At 46.3% G+C, this 23,319-nt stretch overlaps 3 protein-coding genes across 12 annotated transcripts in view; 2 read left to right on the forward strand and 1 right to left on the reverse strand.

Annotated features, from left to right (window-relative positions):
- Positions 1 to 23,319, reverse strand: part of VPS72 (vacuolar protein sorting 72 homolog) — a 122,201-nt gene that overhangs the window by 16,878 nt on the left and 82,004 nt on the right. The window lies entirely within an intron of this gene.
- The window catches only part of PSMD4 (proteasome 26S subunit ubiquitin receptor, non-ATPase 4), a 69,713-nt gene continuing 53,189 nt past the window's right edge, over positions 6,796 to 23,319 (forward strand). Inside the window, exon 1 of the mRNA XM_050750790.1 lies at positions 6,796 to 6,799. The gene's annotated coding sequence lies outside the window, so the exon portion shown is untranslated. The remainder of the gene's footprint in view (positions 6,800 to 23,319) is intronic.
- PIP5K1A (phosphatidylinositol-4-phosphate 5-kinase type 1 alpha) overlaps positions 8,767 to 23,319 on the forward strand; it is a 52,846-nt gene continuing 38,293 nt past the window's right edge. For 9 of the 10 annotated variants that reach the window (XM_050750023.1, XM_050750034.1, XM_050750026.1 and 6 more), the window contains exon 1: positions 8,767 to 9,338. In XM_050750023.1, the coding sequence (XP_050605980.1) occupies positions 9,254 to 9,338 (85 nt within the window). In that variant the 5' untranslated portion in view covers positions 8,767 to 9,253. The remainder of the gene's footprint in view (positions 9,339 to 23,319) is intronic. The other variant, XM_050750086.1, reaches the window with a different exon arrangement.

The following is a 23,319-nucleotide window of genomic DNA, read 5'->3' on the forward strand; positions in this document are numbered from 1 at the left end:
AGGTCATTCTCCCCGGTCCAGTCCGTTTTCCACACTGCTGCCAGTAGGAAACTTTCAAATTTTCTAAAAACCCAGATTTTGCCAGTCCTCTCCTCAACATTTTTTAATGGCTCCACATCATCTACAAGATAAAGTCCAAAATCCTTGAGAAAGAAAGCATAATATTGTGGTTAAAAACACAGCCATAGACATTTATCCGAAGGAAAGGACATAATTCAACATAAGGAAGCTGATTTAGGAAAAAAAAAAAAAAAAGGAAATCAGTATTTCCAAGAGACGTCCGCACTCCATATTTATGCACCCCCATATTTAATGCAGCACTGCTTATAGTAACCAAAATAGGAAATCAATGTAGGTGTCCAACAACAGATGAATAAAGGAAATGAGGTGTATATACACAAATGAATACTATTTAGCCATTAAAAAGAACAAAATCCTGTCATTTGCAGCAACATGGACGGAATTGGAGGACACGTTAACTGACTTAAGCCACGAACAGGAATTTAAACACTGCGTGTTCTCACTCATATGTGGACGCTTTAAAAAAATTGATTTCATAGAAATAAAAAATAGAACAGATGATACTGGGGGCTGGGAAGTGCAGGGGGAAGGAAGGGACAGGGAAAGATTTGTTTTTTGTTGTTGTTGTTGTTGTTGTTTTGAGACGGAGTCTCGCTCTGTCGCCCAGGCTGGAGTGCAATGGCCGGATCTCAGCTCACTGCAAGCTCCGCCGCCTAGGTTTACGCCGTTCTCCTGCCTCAGCCTCCCGAGTAGCTGGGACTACAGGCGCCCGCCACCTCGCCCCGCTAGTTTTTTGTATTTTTTAGTAGAGACGGGTTTCACCGTGTTAGCCAGGATGGTCTCGATCTTCTGACCTCGTGATCCGCCCCTCTCGGCCTCCCAAAGTGCTGGGATTACAGGCTTGAGCCACCGCGCCCGGCCAGATTTGTTAAAAGACACAAAATTGTGGCTCACACCTGTAATCCCAGCACTTTGGGAAGCCGAGGGTGTGGATCATGAGGTCAGGAGTTCACGACCAGCCTGGCCAAGATGGTGAAACCCCATCTCCACTAAAAATACAAAAATTAGCTGGTCATAGTGGTGGGCACCTGTAATCCCAGCTACTCGGGAGGCTGAGGCAGAGAATTGCTTGATCTCGGGAGTCGGAGGTTGCAGTGAGCCAAGATCGCACGCCATTTGCACTCCAGCCTGGGAAACAGAGGGAGACTCCGTCTCAAAAAAAAAAAAAAAAGACAAAATTGGGCCGGGCACAGTGGCTCACGCCTAGTAATTCCAGCACTTCGGGAGGCTGAGGCGGGCAGATCACGGGGTCAAGAGATTATGACCATCCTGGCCAACATGGTGAAACCCGGTCTCTACTACAAATACAAAAATTAACTGGGTGTGGTGGCACACACCTGCAGTCCCAGCTACTCGGGAAGCTGAGGCAGGAGAATCACTTGAACCCGGGAGGCAGAGGTTGCAGTGAGCTGAGATCGTGCCACTACGCCCCAGCCTGGCAACAGAGCAAGACGCCATCTGAAAAAAAAAAAAAAAAAAAAGACACAAAATTACCATTTTTTTTTGAGACGGGGTCTCTGTTGCCCAGGCTGGAGTGTAGCAGCAGGATCATGGCTCGCTGGCTCCTTGACCTCCTGGGCTCAAGCTGTCCTCCCACGTTGGCCTCCCAAAGTGAGAGGTTTACAAAGTGAGCTGATTAAAGCCGTGAGCCACCACACCGGCCCCAAATTACATTTGTTTGTTCATTTGTTCATTTGTTTGTTTGAGATAGGATCTCACTCTGTCGCCCAGGCTGGAGTGCAGTGATGCAATCACTGCTCACTGCGGTCTCGACCTCCTGGGTTCAAGCGATCATCCCACCTCAGCCTCCCAGGTAACTGGAACTACAGGCTCACATCACCACACCCGGCTAATTTTTTGTACTTTTTGTGAAGATGAGATTTCTTTATGTTGCCCACAGTGGTCACCTGGACTCAAGTGATCCCCACTCCTCAGCCTGTCAATGTGCTGGAATTACAGGCCTGAGCCACCTCGCTTAGCTCCAAATTACATTTAGACAGGAGGAATAAATTCTAGTGTTCTTGGCCGGGTGCGGTGGCTCATGCCTGTAATCCCAACACTTTGGGAGGCTGAAGCGGGCAGATCACCTGAGATTAGGAGTTTGAGACTAGCCTGGCCAACATGGCAAAACCCCATCTCTACTAAAAATACAAAACTTAGCCAGGCGTGTTGGTGGGTGCCTGTAAGCCCATCTACTCAGGAGGCAAAGGCAGGAGAATCACTTGAACCCCAGAGGCAGAGGTTGCAGTGAGCCAAGATCGCGCCATTGCACTCCAGCCTGGGCAACAAGAGTGAGACTCCATCTCAAAAAAAAAAAAAAAAAAAAAAAAAAATTCTAGTGTTCCATACCACTGGGGGATGACTATAATTAACAATAATAGCCGGGCGCGGTGGCGCAAGCCTGTAATCCCAGCACTTTGGGAGGCCGAGACGGGCGGATCACGAGGTCAGGAGATCGAGACCATCCTGGCTAACACAATGAAACCCCGTCTCCACTAAAAATACAAAAAAATTAGCCGGGCGTGGTGGCGGCGCCTGTAGTCCCAGCTACTCGGGAGGCTGAGGCAGGAGAATGGCGGGAACCCGGGAGGCGGAGCTTGCAGTGAGCCGAGATCGCGCCACTGCACTCCAGCCTGGGCGACAGAGCGAGACTCCGCCTCAAAAAAAAAAAAAAAAAAAAAAAAAAAAAAAAAAAAAAAAACAATAATAGTGGCCGGGCGCGGTGGCTCAAGCCTGTAATCCCAGCACTTTGGGAGGCCGAGACGGGCGGATCACGAGGTCAGGAGTTCGAGACCATCCTGGCTAACACGGTGAAACCCCGTCTCTACTAAAAAAAAAAAAAAAATACAAAAAACTAGCCGGGCGAGGTGGCGGGCGCCTGTAGTCCCGGCTACTCGGGAGGCTGAGGCAGGAGAATGGCGTAAAAACCCGGGAGGCAGAGCTTGCAGTGAGCTGAGATCCGGCCACTGCACTCCAGCCTGGGCGACACAGCGAGACTCCGTCTCAAAAAAAAAAAAAAAAAAAAAAAAAAAAAAAAAAACTTTTGGCCGGGCACGGTGGCTCAAGCCTGTAATCCCAGCACTTTGGGAGGCCGAGGCGGGCGGATCACAAGGTCAGGAGATCGAGACCACAGTGAAACCCTGTCTCTACTAAAAATACAAAAAAAAATTAGCCGGGCGCGGTGGCGGGCGCCTGTAGTCCTAGCTACTCAGGAGGCTGAGGCAGGAGAATGGCGTGAACCGAGGAGGCGGAGCTTGCAGTGAGCCGAGATCGTGCCACTGCACTCCAGCCTGGGCGACAGCGTGAGACTCCGTCTCAAAAAAAAAAAAAAAAAAAAAAAAAAAAACAATAATATATAGTGTCAAACAGCTAGAAGAAGGATATTAAATGTTTGTGTTGGAAACAAATAAATGATACATTTGTGAGGCCAGGCACTAGGGCTCACGCCTGTAATCTCAGCACTTTGGGAGGCTAAGGTGGGCAAATTATTCCAGGTGGGTAGTTCAAGACAAGCGTGACTGACATGGTGAAACCTTGTCTCTACTAAAAAGTACAAAAACTGGCCAGGAGTGGTGGCAGGTGCCTGTAGTCCCAGCTACTTCGGAGGCTGAGGCATAAGAATCGCTTGAAACCAGGAGGTGGAGGTTGTAGTGCGCTGACATTGTGCCACTGCACTCCAGCTTGGACGACAAAGCGAGACACCATCTCAAAATAAATAAATAAATAAATAAATAAATGATACATTTTTTAGATGACAGATATGCTAATTATCCTGATCTGATCACTATATATTTTATGTATTGAAACATCACTATGTACCCCATAAATATGTACAATTATGTGTCAATTAAAAATTAAAATAAAATAAAACAACAACAAAAAGAGAACACAGCTTTAGAGTCAGCCAGACCTGAATTTGAGTGTGAGCTTTAAGGTCTTTTAGCTGTATTACTTTGGACCAGTTGCTTTACTTCTCTGAATCTCAGTTTTCTCATCTGCAAAGTGGGACTGATAACAATACCTATCTTTTAAGGTTGTAGAAGATTAAGAGATATAATTCTTGGCTAGGTGCCGTGGCTCACGCCTATAATCCGAGCACTTTGGGAGGCCGGGGGGATGGATCACAAGGTCAGTAGTTCAAGACCAGCGTGGCCAATATGGTGAAACCCTGTCTCTACTGAAAATATAAAAATTAGCCGGGCGTGGTGGCGGGCGCCTGTTGTCCCAGCTACTCGAGAGGCTGAGGCAGGAGAATCGCTTGAACCCGGGAGACAGAGGTTGCAGTGAGCCAAGATCGTACCCCTGTACTCCAGCCTGGGCGACAGAGCAAGATTCCGTCTCAGAAAAAAAAAAAAAAAAAAAAAGACAGAGAGAGATAATTCTTGTAAACTGCTTAGCACAGTGTTTAGTAAGTGCATAGTAAGTTTCAGTATGTGGTAACTACTACATGGCATTCAGTATTCAGATCCTTCATAATTTAGCCTCTCCCTGTCTTTCTAGTCACACCTTCTGCCACATCACTACTCCAGCATCACTCCCCCAACAGCCAACTCTCTGTCATGCCTCTATGCCTTTCTTTCTCCTTAGAATCCTTTTCCTTTCTTGTCTAATTTTATGGGATAGTGGAGTCTTCCTGAACACCCATTCCTCTCTTTCCAGGCACAATTTATATAACTGTGGAGATGATGCCTTCTGTAGTCTCTGGAATAGTTCCAATCTCAAATAATGTCTGTTGTAAAGACTCTGTTCCCATTTTTTATTCTGAAAATATGGTTATCAAACCATAGCACTTACACAAAGTTTATGATGGCACCTATTACATTGTATTCTAGTGATTCACATGTCTGTTCCCTTCATTAGTCTGTGATCTTTTTGAGGGCAGGGGCTTAATCCTTTCCTTTTTTTAATTAAAAAAATTTTTTTGGAGACATGGTTTTGCTCTGTCACCCAGGCTGGAGAGAAGTGGTGCAATTTTAGCTCACTGCAGCCTAGACCTCCCGGGATCAAGTGACCCACCCACCTCAGTTTCGTGAGTAGCTGCGACTATAGGTGCGTGCCACCATGCTCAGCTAATTTTTGTACTTTTTGTAGAGATGGGAGTTTTGCCATGTTGCCCAGGCTGGTCTTGAACTCCTGAACTCAAGCAATCTGCCTGCCTCAGCTCCCAAAGTGTTGGCATTAGAGGAGTGAGCCATCCTGCCTGATGATGGGCTTAATCTTCATCTATGTATACCAGGAACTCTAATAGAGCCTGGGACGTAGCCTGGGCTAAATAATGTTAATTGAGCAAATTAATTAATGAATGATTAATTGAATAAATAAGCCATCCTCTTATTGTAGAATCCTTTCCTTGCTCTTGCTAGTCCCCACCCCTTCATTCTCATCTTAGAAACTGTTCTGGCCAGGCATGGTATCTCACACCTGTAATCCCAGCACTTTGGGAGGCCGAGGCAGGCAGATCACGAGGTCAGGAGATCGAGACCATCCTGGCTAACACGGCGAAACCCCGTCTCTACTAAAAATACAAAAAATTAGCCAGATGTGGTGGCACGTGCCTATAATCCCAGCTACTTGGGAGGCTGATGCAGGAGAATTGCTTGAGCCCAGGAGGTGGAGGTTGCAGTGAGCCAAGATTGCGCCACTGTACTCTATCTAGCCTGGGCAACAGAGGGAGACTCTGTCTCAAAAAATAAATAAAGAAAGTGTTCTAAGATATGAAGGAAACTTTAATAAAGGTGTGGGTGTGCACTCATGTGTACTGAAGTCTGTACCTGTGGCCCTACTTTGAGGTCATCGGTTTGTACCCCCTTTCCCAAAGCATGTATTGGTGAACTCCCTTTTCTGTTTCCTTGGGGGCACTAAGCCAACATGTCCTGCTCTGCCCCTGTTTCCACACCCTGTCACATCACCACAGTTCTACTATGCCAGGAATGTTACTGGAGAGGAGTGGTTCCATGACTCAGAGGACACCCCAGGGATTGAGTGGGAGTGAGGGCGCCCCAGGGACTGAGTGGGAGTTGATGAAATTAAAAATAAAAATAGTGGTAGTTGGTGAAAATAAAAACTAAAAATATAAAAAATTAGCTGGGCGTGGTGGTGCGTGCCTGTAGTCCCAGCTACTCGGGAGGCTGAGGCAGGAGAATCGTTTGAACCCGGAAGGTGGAGGTTGCAGTAACCGAGCGCCACTGCACTCCAGCCTGGGCGACAGAGCCAGACTCTATCTCAAAAAATAAATAAAATAAAATAAAATAAAATTCACAGATTAGCTCACAGGGAGAAGATTCCTCTGTTTGACTGCATTGGTCATTCTGGGATTTATTAGTCTGCTTCCAATTTTAAAATCAGAAACAGCTTTACATCAACACCAGCCGATTTCTGAAGTAACTCAGGAAATGGTAGCAACCCTATGCCTTTCCGGAAAACAAGGATAATTTATTCAACAAATATTTATTTATTGAATACCTATGAGCCAAATCCTGTGCTAGACAGTGTGCCCCTCACCAGTTCCTGTCCTGTTTAGTTGAGTGGAGGGTATAGGTATAGGCAATTATAAAATACTTCCAACACTACAAAATTCCACTGCTGTGGAATTACAAACAAGATTTTGTCTACTTCCGGTGCCCAAAGGAAGACGAATACTCCAGCAGGTGGCAGCAGGGAAACAATTATTTTAGATCTTCGTAAGGGAGGAGTAGAAGACTGCCGTAAATGCATGGGGATTTATCCTTTTTTTTTTTTTTTTGAGGCGGAGTTTCGCACTTGTTGCCCAAACTGGAGTGCAATGGCGCCATCTCGGCTCACCGCAACGTCTGCCTCCCAGGTTCAAGCAATTCTCCTGCCTCAGCCTCTCGGGTAGCGAGTAGCTGGGATTACAGGCAAGCTCCACCACGCCTGGGTAATTTTGTATTTTTAGTAGAGACGGGGTTTCTCCATGTTGATCAGGCTGGTGTTGAACTCCCCACCTCAGGTGATCCGCCCGCCTCGGCCTCCCAAAGTGCTGGGATTACAGGTGTGAAGCCACTGCGCCCGGCCTTTTTTTTTTTTTTTTTTTTTTTTTTTTTTTTTTTTTTTTTTTGAGACTGAGTTTCGCTCTTCTTGCCCAGGCTTGAGTGCAATGGCGCGATCTCAGCTCGCTGCAACCTCGACCTTCTGGGTTCAAGCGATTCTCCTGCCTCAGCCTCCCGAGTAGCTGGGATTACAGGCGCCTGACACCACGCCCAGCTTATTTTTTTGTATTTTTAGTAGGGACGGGATTTCACCATGTTGGCCAGGCTGGTCTCGTACTCCTGAGCTCAGATGATCCACCCGCCTTGGCCTCCCAAAGTGCTGGGATTTCAGGCGTGAGCCACGGTGCCCGGCCTGCATAGAGATATTCTATGGATGTTCGGGTCCTAGGTTACTTTATGAGGACCCACAAGACATCTGGAAAGAGGATAATCAGGCCATTCTGGGGGTTACAAAACCTGTTTTTTGTTTGTTTGTTTTTTGAGACAGAGTTTCACTCTGTCGCCCAGGCTGGAGAACAGTGGCGCGATCTCCGCTCACTGCAAGCTCCGCCTCCCGGGTTCACGCCATTCTCCTGCCTCAGCCTCCCGAATAGCTGGGACTACAGGCGCCCGCCACCGCGCCCGGCTAATTTTTTGTATTTTTAGTAGAGACGGGGTTTCACCGTATTAGCCAGGATGGTCTCGATCTCCTGACCTCGTGATCCACCCGCCTCGGCCTCCCAAAGTGCTGGGATTACAGGCGTGAGCCACCGCGCCAGGCCACAAAACCTGTTTTAATGGAGTTCTTTCACGGGCTATGAATTTGAGAGGATCTATCTAACCGACCCTTACCCCGAATGTTTTCCCATTTCTCTTCATTTATTCATTCCACAGATAATTATGGAGCCCCTACTATGTACAAAGTCACGGGAGGAGCTGGAGATACAAGAGTGAAGCAAACACAGTCCTTGCTCCCCAGAAGTTTTACAGTCTGTTCAGAGAGACAGGTCTTCCCACCAGGGTTCATAACCTACGGGGTACTTTGTTAAAAACGAGCAGGGTTACTACGAAAACTACAATGGGAGAAATTTTTCTGTGTATCTCCATGCCCTTTGGAGCATAGATAATTGACAGTTGGAGGCTAAAGGGCTTGGGTCCCAGGAAGGTTGTGCTAGGTCCCTGATTGCCTCCCGTGCCCTTTTTTGACAGGTCTTCACTGATTCATGCATCAAATATTTGCGTCACTGTGCCTAGCTTTGTGCTTGAGGCAAACAAAACACACATCTATTTCGAATGCCATTCAGAGGAAGGTAAGACAGGCACGCACGTTTAACTAAATAGTAAACAGAGTAGTAAAACAGGAAAAGGACTAAGAAGAGTTCTTGGTGGCATTAAATGTTTTGTGATATTCGACACCTTAACGTCTCTGACTTGACACCAGTACACCCGCAGAGAGTTCTTTTCTGGGTTAGGAATTTCAGAGGACTTGGCTGACCGACTCTTGTCCCGAGTTCAGCTCACTCAACCCAGTCCTAGCAAAAAACTGAACCTAAGCGAATCTGCCGAGCCACCGTAGGAAAGGTCGGCCAAACGCGCGCGCACATCTTCCACCCGTGGACTCGTCAGGGCGTGAGGACCTACCTCACGTGACCATTAGCAGCCTCCCGATTGGTTTTGCTCCTTTTCTCTCCCCAATCAGTGGGCTGATGCGCCGAGAAGGTCGGGCGCATGCGCAGTGCTCGGATTTTGCTTGGCTACCCGGAGTGAAGCGAACGGGTTGGGCGATAAACAGGCCGTGGCTAGGGAGGACGGAGAGGGGGCGTTCGCTCCTCTTGGACTTTTCATGCCTCGTTTTTTTTCCCAGATGTGGCTTGGTCTGGACGCAAGGTCCCAGCAGCCAGCTTAAGCTTACTCTTTTGTGAAAGGGGAAAGTATCCCCTGTGGAAAGCAGTTAAACTTGTGGAGGGAGTGCGAGACGTGAGTTCTCCCCCATGCCAGGCGAATGGTGTGGCCTTGAGCTGGTCCAGGAGCCGGCTCGACGTGTCTGAGGGAGGCCCCAGAGGGGGCGGGGAGGTGGCCCTGAGAACGCGGGTTCTGTAAAGAGACGTTGGGAAGATTCGATTCCGAGAAGAGGAAGAGCCGGATTGAAAGAGAGCCAGGCCTCTGAGTGGGAGGGGGCTGCTAAGATGGCGTCGGCCTCCTCCGGGCCGTCGTCTTCGGTCGGTTTTTCATCCTTTGATCCCGCGGTCCCTTCCTGTACCTCGTCCTCAGGTAAGCCGGACAGGGCGTGGGTAGGGAGCTGGTGAGGAATATGGGATGGGTGGAAGAGCGAGACCTAAGAGGGTACCTGTAGCTGGGAATGCCCTAGGGGTTACCGGTAAGCGGGGGCGAATTGGGCTTTCAAATAGGAATTTCCGAGCGGGCAGGAGGAGTTTGAGGAAAAGATAAGTTTGATTAAGAAGTTGTCGAAAACGTTGGTTGTCTTTGAGGAGGAGAGATGGAGATTGAAGGTGGGGGTAGGTGGCCGGGCGCGGTGGCTCACGCCTGTAATCTCAGCACTTTGGGAGGCCAGGCGGGTGGATCATTTGAGGTCAGAAGTTCGAGACGAGCCTGGCCAACGTAGTGAAACCTCGTCTCTACTAAAAATACAAAAATTAGCCGGGCAGTAGTGGCGTGCGCCTGTAATCCCAGCTACTCGAGAGGCTGAGGCTGGAGAATCCCTTGAGCCTGGGAGGCAGAGGTTGCGGTGAGCCGAGATTCGGCCACTGTTCTCCAGTCTGGGCGAGAGAGTGAGACCCAGTCTCATTAAAAAAAAAAAAAAAAAAAAAAAAAAAAAAAGATGGGGATAGGAAACAAGAGAAACGGAAGGGAATAGAGAAACTTAAGAAAGTAAATAGAGGCCTAAGAAGTAGAGAGGAACTACTTAGTGTGAGAGGCAGGTAGAATCTTAAGTTGATTGTGGGCTAATTGGATGAAAATGTTGAAGAGAAGCCATGGGACTTAAAAGATATTTAAGAGTTATTGGACGCTTTCGATTTCTGGAGAGGTAGGGAATGGTGAATTTTGTTGCGGTGGCTGGGAGTTGTTGAAGCCATCTTTTCCGTCAGATATTCCCCTAATGTGTCACCCTTTCTCACTTCGCACCCCCACCCTTAGGCGCGCACAGGCACACAGACACACATACACATTTTCTCAGACTAACTCCTTTGGTAATTCCCAACTGTAAACTGCCCAACTTTGGGAAGGAATGGAAATTTTGAAGAGAGCCTAAGGAATGTAGGAAATTAAGGTCAAAGACCTTAAAAACAGATGGGAAAGATGGAATGGAGTCTTGAATTGCAGTAGAGACTGCGAGAAGTGATATTTTGGAAATTAGGTCTGAGAAGAAAGATGGGCGGGGGGTGACTGTAAGTGTTGTGGGGGAGTATTGCATAATAGAAAATGGACTGGAAGAATGCTTAGGCTGTATCAGGAGATTGGAATTTGGAGAATGGAGCCAGGTTAATGTAGAGAGCTCAATGTATTAATAGTTAGAAACGAATGAAGATTGAGGGAGGGCTGAGGAGGCCCACAAGAAAAGCAATAGATTGTGTGTAGGAGAGAAAGTGTGTGTATGTGTGTGGGGTGGGGGGCGGGAGGTGAGTCAGAAACTGAGCTCTTCCATCAGAAGTGTCTGATGTTTCACGGTAACTGCTGCTTTTATACTGTGAACAGACGCTGCCAGATGTTGGATGCTTTGCTTGAGATTTTGGTATTTCCTCAGGCCTGGTATTGCGTTTTTGCTATTTAGAATTTGCTGAATAGGATTCCTTCCACCTTTCACATTCCAGCTCAGATGCTGGAATATCTAGTCACACATATCTTCTTTGTAAGCTGCAGTTTTATTTGTGTATCTCTATTTTTAGTTTGTTGAGAGGGTTTTTTTTTTTTTTACCTTTCCTATAAAAGTATTAGGGAACCAGAACAACTCATGCTGCATTATAAGCATGAAATAGGATAAAGTAAAAGTGACAGGGTTTTTATTTTTAATAGAGTAGCTCCTTAATTTGAAACCTGTTCCGCCTCTAATCCCCAACCCAGAAAGAAGAAAGGTTATGTATGGTCCGTAAACAAACTTCTCAACTATTAAGTCAGGTGTTTGCTCTGTACTCTGATATTTTGTAGGTCTTTATGTTTTCTGTCAGATGCTCTCACTAACAGTTAATAATACAAATACAAATTGTATAAATTTTTTTTTTTTTTTTTGGAGACAGTATCGTTTTGTCACCCAGGCTGGAGTGCAGTGGTGCCATCTTGGCTTACTGCAGCCTCTGCCTCCCAGGTTCGAATGAGTCTCCTGACTCAGCCTCCCAAGTAACTGGGAATACAGGCATGTGCCATCAAGCCTGGCTTTTTTTTTTTTTTTTTTTTTTTTTTTGTATTTTTAGTAGAGATGGGGTTTCATCATGTCAGCCAGCCTGGTCTCAAACTCCTGACCTCACGTAATCTGCCCACTTCGGCCTCCCAAAATGCTGGGATTACAGGTGTATTGCAAGGTCAGGAGTTCAAGAGCAGCTTGGCCAACATGGTGAAACCCCATCTCTACTAAAAATACAAAAAAATTAGCCAGGCATGTTGGCACAGGCCTGTAATCCCAGCTACTTAGGAGGCTGAGTCAGGAGAATTGCTTGAACCCGGGAGGCAGAGGTTGCAGTGAGCTGAGATCACGCCACTGCACTCCAGCCTGGGCAACAGAGCAAGGCTCTGTCTCAAAAAAAAAAAAAAAGGCAAAAAGTGGCTACATTTCACGCTGTTGATGGACTGTAGAAAGATTATAATGGTCACCTCCAAATCCAAACATGGTAATTGCTCCAATAGCAAAAGTAGTTAAACATCTCTTAAAGCTTATGATTTGCTTTATCCTGTGTATTTCACTTGTCAGCAGTATAAAAGACTGGCTCTGGATTAATTGTGAAACTATCTAGACAGAGGTTTAATATTGGTGGGGAACAAACTTTCTTAAATAACCTCTTCTTCCCAATTTAAATGACAGAAGATTTGGAGTGCCTAAAATTATGAGTGGTTTATCGAAAACTGTCAATCTGTCCTTGGCTATGACATTTTTGTTTTATATCCATTTTCAGCATTGTCAGAGAACATTGTCCTTTAGGATTTCAGAGTTTCACCAGAACTTAAGTGGAGTTCAGCTAAACAGCTAAGAACAATAAATGGTTTTAGGATGGTTGACACACACACTTCTTGAATTTCTACAGGGCTAGCCTTCTAGCCTTTAACAATTTAGGAAATCATAAACCATCATTTGTTCCTGCCAACTTTCTAATTTCTCTGGTACCATGCAGACAGAGAAACACTCTCTTCCAATCACAAATAAAATCTTTTTTCTTTTTTTTGAGGTGGACTCTTGCTCTTGTCACCCAGGCTAGAGTGCAGTGGGGTGATCTTGGCTCACTGCAACCTCAGCCTCCTGGCTTCAAGCAAATCTCCTGCTCAGCCTCCCAAGTAACAGATTATAGGTACCCGCCACCACATCGGCTAATTTTAGTAGAGACGGGGTTTCAGCATGTTGGCCAGGCTGGTGTCGAACTTCTAACCTCTGGTGATCCACCCGTCTCGGCCTCCCATAGTGCTGGGATTACAGACGTGAACCGCCATGCCTGGCCAGTAAAGTCTTTTTTTTTTTTTTTTTTTTTTTTTTTTTTGAGACGGAGTCTTGCTCTGTAGCCCGGGCTGGAGTGCAGTGGCCGGATCTCAGCTCACTGCAAGCTCCGCCTCCCGGGTTCGCGCCATTCTCCTGCCTCAGCCTCCCGAGTAGCTGGGACTACAGGCGCCTGCCACCTCGCCCGGCTAAGTTTTTTTTTTTTTTGTATTTTTAGTAGAGACGGGGTTTCACTGTGTTAGCCAGGATGGTCTCGATCTCCTGACCTCGTGATCCGCCCGTCTCGGCCTCCCAAAGTGCTGGGATTACAGGCTTGAGCCACCGCGCCCGGCCTTAAAGTCTTTTTTTATTTTGAGAGAGAGTCTCCCTCTGTCGCCCAGGCTGGAGTGCAGTGGGGCAATCTTGGCTCACTGCAGCCTCTGCCTCCTGAGTTCAAGCGATTCTCCCGCCTCAGCTTCCCAAGTAACTGAGATTACAGGCACCCGCCACGACATCCGGCTAATTTTTGTATTCTAGTAGAGTTGGGGTTTCACCATGTTAATCAGGCTGGTCTCGAACTCCTGACCTCAGGTTATCCTCTCACCTTGGCCTTGCAAAGTGCTGGGGTACAGGCTTTAGCCGCCGCCACCGGCCTTGCTTTTTGCCCTTTTTACCACCATGAGGAGAGTAAAGATTTTCTGTCTTGGAGGCTTGATTTGAAGTTAGTGGTTGGGTTAGAAGGGATAGGATACTAAGGTATACACTGCTCCTATGAAATAAAAGTTGTGGAGTGAAATCATGTGTGACTTCCTCAAGGAAGAGCACTTGAGGTTGGGTACTGTGGCTCACACCTATAATCCCAGCACTTTGGGAGGCCAAGGTGGGCGGATCACCTGAGGTCAGGAGTTTGAGACTAGTCTGGCCAACATGGTGAAACCTCATCTCTGCTGAAAATACAAAAATTAGCTGGGTGTGGTGGCAGGTGCCTGTAATCCCAGCTACCCAGAAGGCTGAGGCAGGAGAATTGCTTGAACTCAGGAGGTAGAGGTTGCAGTGAGCTGAGATTGCGCTACTGTACTCCATCCTGGAGGCAGAGTGAGACTGTGTCTCAAAAAAAAAAAAAGAGAAAAAAGAAAAGCACTTGAAACCCTAGATAATCATGAGCTGTAGTTCCTTTTGCTTCAGACTAGAACATTTTTTAAATGGTCATCGCTCACCTATATGACTTTATGTGCACAAGTGACTTAGACATAACTTTACAGCTGCTTACCTGACTTTTTCTCCCCCTTAACTGCTCAGGGAAATACAGAGGATACAGGATTGGAGCATTTTTGCTTGAGACTTTTATAGTAGGGACAGCCTCATCAGCCCATGATTCTGATTGCTTTGTTCTTCCCAACAGAGCCCTACCTGTAACCTGCTATAATCTGTTAACTCCAGTAGTAGGGGTTCTTGTTGATCTTTTTTTTTTTTTTTGAGATGGAGTTTTGCTCTTGTTGCCTTGGTTGGAGTGCAATGGCGCGATCTTGGCTTACTATAGCCTCCGCCTCCCGGGTTCAAGCGATTCTCCAGGCTCAGCCTCCCAAGTAGCTGGGATTATAGGCACCCACCACCATGCCCGGCTAATTTTCTTTTCGTATCGGGCTTTCACCACGTTGGCCAGGCTGGTCTGGAACTCCTGAGCTCAAGTGATCCACCCACTTCAGCCTCCCAAAGTGCTAGGATTACAGGCGTGAGCCACCATTCCCAGCCTGTTGATGTTTTTTTGATCTGTGTTCTTCTGTGTACAGTGTAAGCCATTTGTGGGCTGATTTCTTTCGCAATTCTTCCTCTTAGTGAAAAGTAAAGCAGTTTAGATCATGTTGAATGAGAAACTGAAATTTAGAAATGTAAACATAGGACACAATGTCAGAGTATCACCAGGTGCCATTTTGGTTGATATTTTATAAGTAGGGAGGTATTTTTCTGTTTACTTTTTATAGGGATTTTGACTCCCTCCACCCCTTTTTCCTTTTGTCACCTTGGTATATTCTGCCAGAAAACTGGTATCAGAATGTCATTGCTTCTGATTGATTTATTTCTGCCATGACTGCTGAAGCCCATTGTCAAGTATAATTAACTAGTCTAATAGGTATCCAGTTTCTGATATTAATTGATAATGTGTACTTACATGTTAGTGTTGAATATCAAAATTGTATGTTTTGCTTGTTAATGTCTCTGGGCTTTTTTAGGTTAATTTAAAACTCTTCTGATTAATACCTTTGCTCAAATATGTGCTACCTAATAGCTATTAAATATTTTATTTGCCTGTTTTTCTTTGATAATAAAGTGGAAACTATAGCCTTTGAAGTGAACAACAGAGATAATACCAGGACAGCCAGCAAACTGGGGAGAGGGAAGGTGGTAATTTTATCCTTTAAATTGTTCTCTCCTAGAATTTTATTTATTTATTTTTTTGAAACAGAGTCTTGCTCTGTCGCCCAGGCTACAGACCAGCGTAGAGCAGTGGCGTGATCTTGGCTCACTGCAGCCCTCGCCTCCCAGGTTCAAGCGATTCTCCTGCCTCAGCCTCCTGGGTCACTAGGATCACAGGCGTATGCCACTACGCCCAGATAATTTTTGTATTTTTAGTAGAGAGGGTTTCCCCATGTTGGCCAGGCTGGCCTTGAACTCCTGGCCTCAAGTGATCCTCCTGCCTTGGCCTCCCAAAGTTCTGAGATTACAGACGTGAGCCACTGCCCAGCTCTCTCCTAGAATTTTGGAGTATTCTTACTTGACATAAAGAAGGGAACAAGAGCTGGGCGTGGTGACTCATGCTTGTAATGCCAGCACTTTGGGAGGCCAAGACAGGTGGATGACCTGATGTTAGGAGTTCCAGACCAGCTTGTCGAAACCCTGTCTCTACAAAAATTACAAAAATTAGTGGGGTGTGGTGGTGTGCTCGTGTAATCCCAGGTACTAGGGAGGCTGAGTCAAGAGAATCACTTGAACTCAGGAGGCGGAGGTTGCAGTGAGCTTAGATTGCACTACTGCACTCCAGCCAGGACAACAGAGCAAGACTCCGTCTCAGAAAAAAGAAAAGGGAACAAGAAAACTAAAGTTAATCAGTTTATTTTTCCCTATTCTTTTTGTTTGCTGGGTTTCCTTGATCAAGGACAAAAGTATACTTCAAGAATATACTCTTTCCTGATGGCCAGGTAGAGAGGGAATCTTTGTTTTTCTGAGCTCCAGACCCAGCCCAGAGAGACTGAATGAAACACCACCGATGGTGTTTCCTAGAGGAAACCCTAAGAAGCCCGTTTCCCCTATTGCACCTCACTTCTCTGCCCTTTCCCATCTAAATAGAGTGTTTAATTTTCGTGTTTATCCTGTTTTGTTCATATCTCTTATAAACTTCTATTCTGTTACTGTTTTCTATTTGAAGTGAACATTTTTCCCTCAACTGCTCCGTCTTGTTAAACTGTCTCCATTTTTCTTTATCTTCTTGTGAAATTTCAGTCTGTTTATTTGTAATGGTTGTATTCAGTATGTATTAATTTACAAATATCTAATTCCTGGAAAGTCTCTCTGTTGGAATCTGAGGAAGACATTGGCAAAAAGAGAGGAAGGTAGGTCTGTTGTAGGGAGTTCAGCATATTCTTATTATTTACCTTGTATACTTAATTGAGCAATATGGAAATAATCCAGAATAAGCTATCCGAAAAGATTAGAGATGTTGGTTGGGGGTGGGCAAACGGGAGGTGAGCAAAGGAAGTTGGCGGGAGGGAATGGAAAGAGGGTTTTTTGTTCTTGTTTGTTTGTTTTTAGGATATTTAATTAGAGTATATTAACCCTTTTTTTTTTTTCGAGATGGAGTTTCGCTCTTTTGCCCAGGCTGGAGTGCAGAGGCGGGATCTCAGCTCTCTGCAACCTCCGCCTCCCGGGTTGAAGTGATTCACCAGCCTTAGCCTCCCAAGTAGCTGGGACTACAAGTGCGTGCCACAACATCTGGCTAATTTTTGTATTTTTAGTAGAGACGGGGTTTCACCATGTTGGCCAGGCTGGTCTTGAACTCCTGACCTCAGGTGATCCGCCCACCTCAACCTCCCAAAGTGCTGGGATTATAGGTGTGAGCCACCATGCCAGCTATTTTTGTATTTTTAGTAGAGACGGGGTTTCACCATGTTAGCCAGGCTGGTCTCAAACTTCTGACCTCAGGCGACCCTCACTGCAACCTTTGCCTCCTGGGTTCAAGCGATTCGCCTGTCTCAGCCTCCCTAGTAGCTGGGATTACAGATACGTGCCAACATGCCTAGCTAATTTTTGTATTTTTAGTAGACACGAGGTTTTACCATGTTGGCCAGGCTGGTCTTTAACTCCTGACCGCAAGTGATCTGCCCATCTTGGCCTCCCAAAGTACTGGGATTATAGGCGTGAGCCACCGTGCCTAGTCTGAAATATGTTCATTTTAACCCAGCAAAATTCATTGCTTTTTCAAGATAGATAGGACCAGATTTGGAAATAGAATTAGTAGGTGGCTATCTACTAAAAATTTCAGGTGCCTCTTGGCCATGGGTAGCTTATTCAGGAAACCCAAGTCTTTTAAGGAAGGACTTGGATTTTTTTCATAATTTCAAAGAACGTTTTTGTGCCAGGGGATACATATTTGAGGTCTGAGAACCATGAAACTTGTTTTGTAGGACTAGAAGCAAAAGTTGACTAGAGGGAAATGTAGAGTAGAGTTATTTTAATTTAACCCCCTCATTTTCCAAATTGGGAAACTGAGGTAAAGATGTTGCATAAAGGCTATATGTTACATATATATATATATATATATATACTTTTTTTTTTTTTTTTTTTGAGATGGAGTCTTGCTTTGTCCCTCAGGCTGGAGTGCAGTGGCATGATCTCAGCTCACTGCGACCTCCGTCTCCCGGGTTCAAGTGATTCTGCTGCCTCAGCCTCCCGAGTAGCTGGGATTACAGGCGCACACCACCACGCCTGGCTACTTTTTGTATTTTTAGTAGAGACAGGGTTTCACCATGTTGGCCAGGCTGGTCTCGAACTCCTGACCTTGTAATCCACCTGCCTCAGCCTCCCAAAGTGCTGGGTTGATTACAGGCATGAGGCACTGTGCCCGGCCATGAAGGTTAATCTTAATATGTTGCTCATTCTTTTTTTTTGAGACAGAGTTGCACTCTTGTTGCCCAATCTGGAGTGCAGTGGTGCGATCTTGGCTCACTGCATCCTCCTCCTCCTCCTGAGTTCAAGTGATTCTCCTGTCTCCCTAGTAGCTGGGATTATAGGCACGCGCCACCATGGCTGGCTAATTTTTGTATTTTTAATAGAGATGGGGTTTCTCCATGTTGGGTCAGGCTCTTCTTGAACTCCTGACTTCAGGTGATCCACCCGCTTCGGCCTCCCAAAGTGCTGGGATTACAGGTATGCGCCACTGTGCCTGACCGGCTCATTCTTTGATACACTGCTTTTAGTTGGCTATTAGCTGAGGTGACCCCAGGACTGGTAGATCAAATTGCTTTCAAGCTTTTGTTTCTAGGCGCATCCTTGCACTTCTGACTCTTTCCTAGAGGAGGCTTAGGAAAGATTTACACCAGCTAAGAAACAGAATTTAGCTTTTCTCTGAGATGTGTCTTGGTTTTCTTCTTCTTCTTTTTTTTTTTTTTTTTTTTTTTTGAGATGGAGTCTTACTGTGTCGCCTAGGCTGGAGTGCAGTGGTGCAGTCTTGGCTGACTGCAAGCTCCACCTCCTGCTTTCAAGAGATTCCCCTGCCTCAGCCTCCTGAGTATCTGGGATTACGGGCACATACCACCACGCCCGGCTAATTTTTGTATTTTTAGTAGAGACGGAGTTTCACCATGTTAGCCTGGATGGTCTCGATCTCCTGACCTCGTGATCCGCCCGCCTTGGCCTCCCAAAGTGCTGAGATTACAGGTGTGAGCCACCACGCCCGGCTGACTTGGTTTTAATTGGCTTGATCCAGTCATTATTGAGGATGTTGTGATGGTACACTTTTTTTTTTTAAACACACTTCCTTAGAGCTATGTGTTCAGCAGTACTTCTCAGGAGGCAGGTTGACATTTCGAGAGTATTTTCAATTGAAGAATAATTTGTGTCTCCCACCTGCAGGCGTATAGAGTGTCTTTCAGTATTGCAAGTTAACTAGGACCAGAGAGATTGCCTCAGATAGTCCAGCAAATGACTGGGTAGATTTTGTTTTTGTTCTATTATGTTGTAAGGAGTTTTGCTTTCTTTTTCCCCAGGCCAACACAGAGTCTTGCTCTGTTGCCCAGGCTGGAGTGCAGTGGCATGATCCCATCTCACTGCAGCCTTTGCCTCCTGGGTTCAAGTAATTCTGCCTCAGCCTTTCTAGTAGCTGGGATTACAGGCACGTACCACCATGCCTGGCTAATTTTTTTTTTTTTTTTGAGATGGAGTTTTGCTCTTGTTGCCCAGGCTGGAGTGCAATGGCATGATCTCAGCTCACCGCAACCTCTGCCACCCAGGTTCAAGTGATTCTCCTGCCTCAGCCTCCTGAATAGCTGGGATTACAGGTATGCGCCACCATGCCTGGCTAATTTTGTATTTTTGGTAGAGACGGGGTTTCTCCATGTTGGTCAGGCTGGTCTCGAACTCCTGACCTCAGGTGATCCGCCCACCTCAGCCTCCCAAAGTGCTGGGATTACAGGCGTGAACCACCATGCCCAGCCTGTATTTTTAGTAGAGACAAGGTTTCACCATGTTCGCCAGGCTGGTCTTGAACTCCTAACCTTGTGATCTGCCTGCCTTAGCCTTCTAAAGTGCTGGAGTTACAGGCGTGAGCCACCGCAACTGGCCTGCATTTTTTTTTTTCTTTCTTTTTTCTGAGATGGAGTCTTGCTCTGTTGCCCAGGCTGATTGATGTGCAGTGGCGCAATCTCAGCTCACTGCAATCTCTGCATCCTGAATTCAAGAGATTCTTGTGCCTCTGCCTCCCAAGTAGCTGGGATTATGGGCATCTGCCACCATGTCTGGCTAGTTTTTGTATTTTTAGTAGAGATGGGGTTTTGCCATGTTAGCCAGGTTGATCTTGAACTCCTGACCTCAGGTGATCTGCCTGCTTCCGCCTCCCAAAGTGCTGGGATTACAGGTGTGAGCCACTGCGTCCGGCCCCTCCCCCGCTTTTTTTTTTCTCGAGACTGGATCTCACTCTGTCACCCAGGGTGGTGTACAGTGGCATGATGATAGCTCACTGTAGCCTCAAACTCCTAGCTCAAGTGATCCTCCCACCTCAGCCTACTCAGGATTACAGGCATGGGCCACCACACTGCTATTTTTTTTTTTTTTTCTTTAAGTGGAGATAGTCTCACCATATTGCCCAGTCTGATCTCAAACTCCTGGCCTAAAGCGATCCTCCTGCCTTAGCCTCCCAAAGTGCTGGAATTACAGGCATGAGTCACCCTGCTTGGTGTGACTCTCCATCTTTATCAACCAAGAGTTCACTGAGAGTTAGCATTTTAATTCCAAAAAAGCTGCTTATCTCTTTGTGCTCTCTGTAGGAATTATTGACATACATATCTATTTTTTGAGATGGAGTCTTGCTCTGTTGCCCAGGCTGGAGTGTAGTGGCACGATCTGGGCTCACTACATACCTCCCGTCTCCTGGGTTCAAGTGATTTTCCTGCCTCAGCCTTCCAAATAGTCAGGATTACAGGCATGCGCCACCATGCCCGGCTAATTTTTTTGTAGTTTAGTAGAGATGGGTTTCGCCATGTTGACTAAGCTGGTTTCGAACTCCTGACCTCAGATGATCTATCCACCTCCGCCTCCCAAAGTGCTGGGATTACAGTCGTGAGCCACTGTGCCTGGCCTTATTGACATATTTATGTAGTAGTGTTGGTAGGTAATTAAATTGGACCTTAGGGATTGTTTCCCTATGACCTGTTTGGGCAACACTCCAGTTGTCTGAGGAATGCATATCCGGCTAGCCTCTAGCATCCCCAAATTATATGTGTATTTCAAACATTAAAGTCAGTCACACACTGCTTGTTGGTTTCTCATCAGTAGATGATGTCATTGCATCTCTGACAGAAATGCTTCTGCTCTGAAAGTGCAGGGAGAGGCTGTGCTATTAAGGCCAACTCTGTTTTGTTTCACATACTAGGGTGAGGGGAACTCATTTCAGAACTATTTGGCTGAGCACAGTGGTTTACACCTGTAGTCCCAGCACTTTGGGGGGCTGAGGCAGGCAGATTGCTTGAGCTCAGGAGTGTGAAACCAGCCTGGGTGACACAGTAAAACCCTGTCTCTACAAAAAATATAAAAATTAGCCGGGCATGGTGGTGTGTGCCTGTAGTCCCAGCTACTCTGGAGTCTGAGGGGAGAATCACTTGAACCTGAGAAGTTGAGGCTGCAGTAAGCTGTGTTCCTGCCACTGCCCTCAAGCTTGGGTGACAGAGTGAGACTTTGTCTCAATACCAAAAAAACCCAAAAAAACTTAAAAAGATATTTTGTTGGCCGGGCCCAGTGTCTCACGCCTGTAATCCCAGCACTTTGGGAGGCCGAGGCGGGCACATCATGAGGTCAGGAGATCGAGACTATCCTGGCTAACACAGTGAAACCCCATCTCCGCTGGGTGTGGGTGGTGGCAGGCGCCTGTAGTCCCAGCTACTCCCAGCTACTCGGGAGGCCAAGGGGCGAGATTGGTGTGAACCTGGGAGGAGGAGCTTGTAGTGAGCCGAGATCGCCTCAGTGCACTACAGCCTGGGCGACAGAGCAAGACTCTGTCTCAATAAAGAAAAAAAGAAAAAAAAAGGCTGGGCACGGTGTAATCCCAGCACTTTGGGAGGACGTGGCCGGCAGATCATGAGGTCGGGAGATCGAGACCATCCTGCTAACATGGTGAAGCCCCATCTCTACTAAAAATAAAAATATAAAAAAAAATTAGCCAGGCGTGGTGGCGGGCACCTGTAGTCTCAGCTACTTGGGAGGCTGAGGCGGGGGAATGGCGTGAACCTGGGAGGCGGAGGGTGCAGTGAGCCGAGATCACGCCACTGCCCTCCAGCCTGGGCGACAGAGCGAGACTCCATCTCAAAAAAAAAGAAAAAGAAAAAAAAAAAAGAGAACGTGAACAAAATATCTTTTTCTGCCCCCACACGTGGCTAATTTTTTGTGTTTTTAGTAGAGACGGGGTTTCACCGTGTTAGCCAGGATGGTCTTGATCTCCTGACTTTGTAATCTGCCTGCCTCGGCCTCCCGAAGTGCTGGGATGACAGGCGTGAGCCACTGGGCCCAGCTGACTTTGCCTTTTTTTTTTTTTCTTTTGAGACAGAGTCTGGCTCTGTGGCCCAGGCTGGAGTGCAGTGGTGGATCTCAGCTCACTGCAAGCTCCGCCTCCCAGGTTCATGCCATTCTCCTGCCTTAACCTCCAGAGTAACTGGGTCTACAGACGCCCGCCACCATGCCCAGCTATTTTTTTGTTTTTAGTAGAGACGGGGTTTCACCATGTTAGCCAGGATAGTCTCGATCTCTTGACCTCGTGATCCACCCGCTTCAGCCTCCCAAAGTGCTGGGATTACAGGTGTGAGCCACTGGTGCCCGGCCTGCCTTTTTTAAAAAAATAAAATTTGGGGCCGGGCGCGGTGGCTCAAGCCTGTAATCCCAGTACTTTGGGAGGCCGAGGCGGGTGGATCACGAAGTCAGGAGATCGAGACCATCCTGGCTAACATGGTGAAACCCTGTCTCTACTAAAAATACAAAAAACTAGCCGGGCGAGGTGGCGGGCACCTGTAGTCCCAGCTACTCGGAGGCTGAGGCAGGAGAATGGCGTAAACCCGGGAGGCGGAGCTTGCAGTGAGCCGAGATCGGGCCACTGCACTCCAGCCTGGGTGACACAGCGAGACTCCGTCTCAAAATAAATAAATAAATAAATAAAATAAAATTTGTATTTTTTTGTGGTAGTGCTCCTTGTGGAGCAGGGCTACCTTATAGGCAGTGTGTCCAGAGTAGCCTGGACATTGTATTTAGCAGAAATTGACTGGGTCGTTTTCACTTTGGCTTTTGACTTGACTGGTTCTGCTGTTCTGGAATTATTTTAGTAACATTAATGATTTCCTAGCTTATTTTCATAATTTAGAAGCTAGTTCTTTAATATTTTTGAAGTCTTGGCATCCAGGAGATATGCTGAAATTGGGAATCCCTGTTTTATAGGAGACTGTTGATTTTTGAGGGATATGGTTCCCTTTTTAAGAGAGAATCTCTTATATGTGCTGATACAGGTATGTTTCAGGTTATATAGGCATCTGAAAGTAATATGTAGTTGAGAAAGAGGGTATGAGAACATAAGACTTATTTTTAGCTTAGAATCGTCAGCAACATTTCTGGCATTTTCTTTTCATATTTTTTTTTTTCCTTATCTTTACAGTAGCATAACATGATTGTAATGAGCTTGAGTTAATGTGTGTGTTGGGAGTGTGGTGGTTTGTATGTGTGGGACTGTTGAGTAGTGGTTTACTGGGAAAAATGGGTTATTAAGCAAAGAAAATGATAGTAAAGCCATTCCTTTTCTTTAATTGTTAAATTATGTAATATACACATTAAAATATTTGTGTAGTTTAGGTAAGGAAAAATATAAATTTAAAG

The sequence above is a fragment of the Macaca thibetana genome, chromosome 1 (genome assembly GCF_024542745.1).
Source record: "Macaca thibetana thibetana isolate TM-01 chromosome 1, ASM2454274v1, whole genome shotgun sequence".
Classification (NCBI taxonomy): Eukaryota; Metazoa; Chordata; class Mammalia; order Primates; family Cercopithecidae; genus Macaca; species Macaca thibetana.